Here is a 4,346-nt window from a genome sequence, read left to right as displayed (position 1 = left end):
GAACAAACCTCACAGAGCCTCACAATACAAGTTATGTGACAACATCCATCCCAAATCCCACCACAAGAAGTCATAACTTTTCTCGCCAAGTTAAAAGGTTTCTCACCACAAAATGATTCATAACATTTAAACCACGTCATATCATTAATAACATAATCACAATAAATTGTAATTTTCATTTTGAGGTACACACTATAAATACGTCATTCATAACTTTTACTATAAAATGACGTAACACATTATAAATATTCATAAATTTTATTTAAAAATTTTTTGACTTTCTTACAATATACCTCTTTTTAGAAACGTTGATTTCCCCTTATAAAAAACATAATCTTTGATTTAAGGAAGACACAATGAATACAAAAAAAACCATAAAAATGAATAACCCTACATCATTGTTGTCACTACATTCATTTTGAATGTACCACATACCCTCGTACTTTTCCGGAAAATTTTGTGTCCCGTTACTTGATGTTAGGGAAGAAACTCAAAGTGGCAACCATTGTGACCTGCGGGCAAACACATAGTAGGGTTACACATGGACAGAAAATATTTTAAAAAATAAAAATATATTGCAAAAATAAGGACAGGCTTGATTGTAAAAAAAAATTCTGATTCAAAGCGATTGTGACTCATGTAATCATGCCGTTGAAAAAAAAGAATTTCTATAAATTAATTAAAATTGAAACCGACCCATGAGGATCCCATCTCACATCAGTGTTGGTCCCTCTTGATTTGTTCTTTTTCACATCTTTTTAGCATAATCAAAGGCGATTAAACCATCACTTTCAAATGTCACACTATTTTTCTAAATTTGTATTATTTTATCTTCACTATTCTTTATGGAAGAAATTAGCGAAACATTCATCTTCAACTTTGTATAGTATCAAAGGTTCAAAATATATATTTTTTATTAGTTAAGATCTCTCGATGAAATTTCTCTATGATCATATCAGAGAAATTTCAAAATTTCTTTGTAATATTAAAAAAATTGCTCTGTAAAAATTGAAATTTCTTTGAATTGGTCCGAAATTTCTCTAAGTTAAATTTTCTCTGTAAAAATGTTGAGGGATTCCAACTATTTTGAAAATATTATATATCATTTATCTTATAAAATTTTAATATCAATAACCTTAAAAAAAAAATTCTCATTCTTTATGAGCGCTAGGTCATAAATTTAATATTGAAATTTTTGAGACAATAGTCTCAAGTTCTAATATTTTAGAGTTATAAAGACATAACAATTTAAAGGACCATATTATCTCTACTATCTGTCTATCTATCCATTCTTCCTCCTATCTTCATGTCATCTATCTGTCTACTAATATGTTAACCTATCACCGATTTATCCGCATAATCTACCTATTTATCCATATCACCTCCACCACTAGTAGCCATCACTAGCCACTGTCAGTAGCTTGACAACATTTTGACACCGGTGGTCAGGAGATAGTTGGAAAAATAGAAAAAATTATCTTTTAGGATAATAATTTATTTTTCTTACCACACGATTTCACTAATTATGTTCTTACAATCAAAATAAAACAATCTTTGGATTTGTTGTCAATTTTTAATATACTTCTTAACAATTTTTTAATTTTTATTTAAACTTAAAATCTAAATACAATTTAAAATAAAATTTTAAAAATAAATAAATGAATAAAAATGAAAGCATGGGCATCTCAGATTTAGACGGATTAGGCATCCTAGGCACATGGGCCAGCCCCTCAAAACCATGTGATGATGTTTGGATTTGTATGTAGATTTGAGGCAGATTGCTTTCAGTTGGAGAAAGATTTAAAACCTTTTATGTGGTGTTTGAATTTTTGACTTTGTGGTGAGAAAAGATAGAAAATGAAAATTGAATAGAAGAAGTTGAGTTTGTATCGTTTTTGTTTTTAATTTTTGAAAGCATACACGTAAATTTTTTTAGAAGATTATTATAAAAAAAAAAAATGAACACTTTTTAAAACACCGCAAATTTGTTTTCACACAAAAAATATTGACATAAAAATGATGTATTTTTTAAAATTTTCATTTTTTTTTTTTTGGTTTATGAAAATATGAAAAAAAAAATGATACCAATCACAATCCCGAAAGGTTTTGTCTCTCTTTTTTGGTTGAATTAGAAAAAAAAAAAAAAGAATAAAATGAATGGAAATTAGTCAAAATCATTTTTTTGGGGTATAATAACCCATAAAAATAAATATATAAATTATTGTCATTTCTCTTTAAAAAAATCCAAGATTCAAACATACCAATCACAAAACAGAAATTTTTTACGAATGTGACATGCTGACTCACTAAACAGAAGAAATGATAACTCGTGTTGCGGTTTCTCATTAATCGATAATTTAATAATTTTCCAAAAAAGAAACTGTACTTGAAGATTTGAGGGTGCTTACTGGGATCAAGTTCAGTGGTGATGGCACCACCATTGAAGTAGCAACTTGCACCCTTGTGTTTGAAGTTCTGATAGTAATTGTTGAAGGCATATGAAGCATGGTCTCTCACAGTGTTTGGAAGATAGCAAGGTTGGTTCACCTGAATCTCACTGCAATTTGCTCCTCCTTTCCCACAAGCCCAATCCATGGCTGCTTGCAACTCATCATCTGGTGTCTGTTCATCGGCTACGCACCATTGCTCAAACTCCGCATCTAAAACATGCTTACAAGATAGAAAGAATAAGTCTAGGAACACAAAAATCTATCACAGAATTGGATACAAAATGTATACTGTGCATGATTTAACAATAATTGTATCTTACTACTAATTAATGCATCTATATTAAGTAAATGGTTCATCCTAGTATGGGCCACGGAATTCTGTCTTGAAATTTCTCAATCCCTCTATTCCAATGCACTCTTATTGCATGATCGGCCCGAAATTTTCATCAGTAGGATTGTACCTTAAGATTTCCACCACATCATGTAATTACGAGTACATTGAGATACTGAGATTGAGAAATTTCGAGACAGAGAATCTCTGCCTCTAGCATGGAAGATATGGAATCCTCTGCCTCAAAATTTCTGGATCTTAGTATCCCAAAATCCTCATAGTCATTAGATTATTATTTCTTGAAATTCTCTCACATACAAGATTTATCTTATAATTTCTATTGAAAGATGAGAACACAAAAGAACAGAACATAAGTATAGTCATGGAACTTGTAAGATATCAACCTTAGATTGAAATCTGAAGATGTCTTTGCACTCCACATTTATTATGAAACAAAGTTTTTAATAAGTCTGTATGAAAGAGTTAATGGATAATAATTCAAATGGGTATTGTGTTACTCTTACCTGACTTTTGTGAAATTGTCATCAGAAGCAGCAGGACAACCAAGATAATGAGCTGAGCAATCGACATTCTTCTCGCTTAGAGGGGAGAGAGAGAGAGAGAGAGAATTCAAATGGGGTATTGGTCACTCTTATCTAGAAAGAGTTTTATAACATGGGAACTGTTAAGGGTGTGCAATTACGCAAGATTGTGTTTAGTTAAGAATTTTTGAATAGATTTGGAAAGAAAAAGTAAAAAAAGTAAGTGAAACGTAAATAAAATATATTTATATTTGATCTAATTTTATATACTTTTTTCTTTTTCTTTTCCAAATTTATAAACCAAACACACAGCTGAACTTTTTTAACTAAATATTATTTGATAACAATTTAAGTACTAAATTGAAATAAATTATTTGATATGCACAAAATAATAGTAAGAAATCATAATAATTTTTTTGGATTAATTACACTTTTCAACTCTGTAGTTTGACATAAATTTTACTTTAGGTCCCATAATTTTTATTTGAACCATTTGCTCATTACATTATAAGTCTAGTTTTAATTTGGCTATTTCTTCTAAATTGGAGATTAGAATTAACAATTTTAGAACATTTGTCAATTTTCTAAGGTTTCAATTTGATTCTTTCGTCTAAATTGGAGGACACTTGTAAATTTTTTAAGGTGTACACGTAAACAAAATTAATAAAAATTTAGGTAAAATGACCAAATTGAAACTAAACTTAAAATATAGAGACTAAATTGTTAAAATTAAAATTATAGAGACTAAAGTGAAATTTGGGTCAAACTATAAGGGTGAAAAGTGTAGCTAACCCTTATTTTTTTTCAATATTCTGTTAGTCGTATAAATAAATAAAAAAATGATTTTGTCATTTATTTTCAAGTAAAATGTATAGGACTAATTGTATTTTATACAAATATCAAGATATGTAAATACTATTTATCCAAAAAAGGGAGAGAGAGTAAAAAAAGATAAAGGAACGGAAATGCTCTTATATTACCATTAAAATCCACAACAAAAACCAAAGGTATGCTTAAAACATT

General features: G+C 29.0%; 1 protein-coding gene across 2 annotated transcripts; it reads right to left on the bottom strand.

Moving 5' to 3' along the window:
* Positions 1-239: 239 nt before the first annotated feature.
* LOC114315331 (glucan endo-1,3-beta-glucosidase 4) lies at positions 240-3,471 on the bottom strand. 2 transcript variants are annotated; one of them, XM_082879541.1, is made up of 4 exons: positions 3,306-3,463; positions 2,409-2,660; positions 454-512; positions 240-423 (listed from the first exon to the last, which is right to left on the bottom strand). In XM_082879541.1, the coding sequence occupies exons 1-3, from the start codon at positions 3,370-3,372 to the stop codon at positions 478-480; spliced, it is 354 nt and encodes a 117-aa protein (XP_082735667.1). In that variant the 5' UTR covers positions 3,373-3,463; the 3' UTR covers positions 240-423; positions 454-477. The 2 variants fall into 2 exon arrangements, with proteins under 2 accessions (XP_082735667.1, XP_028117747.2); XM_028261946.2 differs by having other exon boundaries at positions 240-512; positions 3,306-3,471.
* Between the last annotated feature and the right edge of the window lie 875 nt (positions 3,472-4,346).

This window comes from Camellia sinensis, chromosome 7, assembly GCF_055761805.1.
Source record: "Camellia sinensis isolate YWXY chromosome 7, ASM5576180v1, whole genome shotgun sequence".
NCBI lineage: Eukaryota > Viridiplantae > Streptophyta > Magnoliopsida > Ericales > Theaceae > Camellia > Camellia sinensis.
This window is presented reverse-complemented; position numbering and strand designations above follow the sequence as displayed.

Bases quoted from the DNA above. Each gene is read 5' to 3' on its own strand.
- LOC114315331 (XM_028261946.2), bottom strand. From the start codon at position 3,372: ATGTCGATTGCTCAGCTCATTATCTTGGTTGTCCTGCTGCTTCTGATG. The intron at 2,661-3,305 runs GTAAGAGTAACA...AGCATGTTTTAG, and splicing joins GACAATTTCACAAAAGTCAG to ATGCGGAGTTTGAGCAATGG. The intron at 513-2,408 runs GTAAGCACCCTC...GTTTGCCCGCAG, and splicing joins CACCACTGAACTTGATCCCA to GTCACAATGGTTGCCACTTT.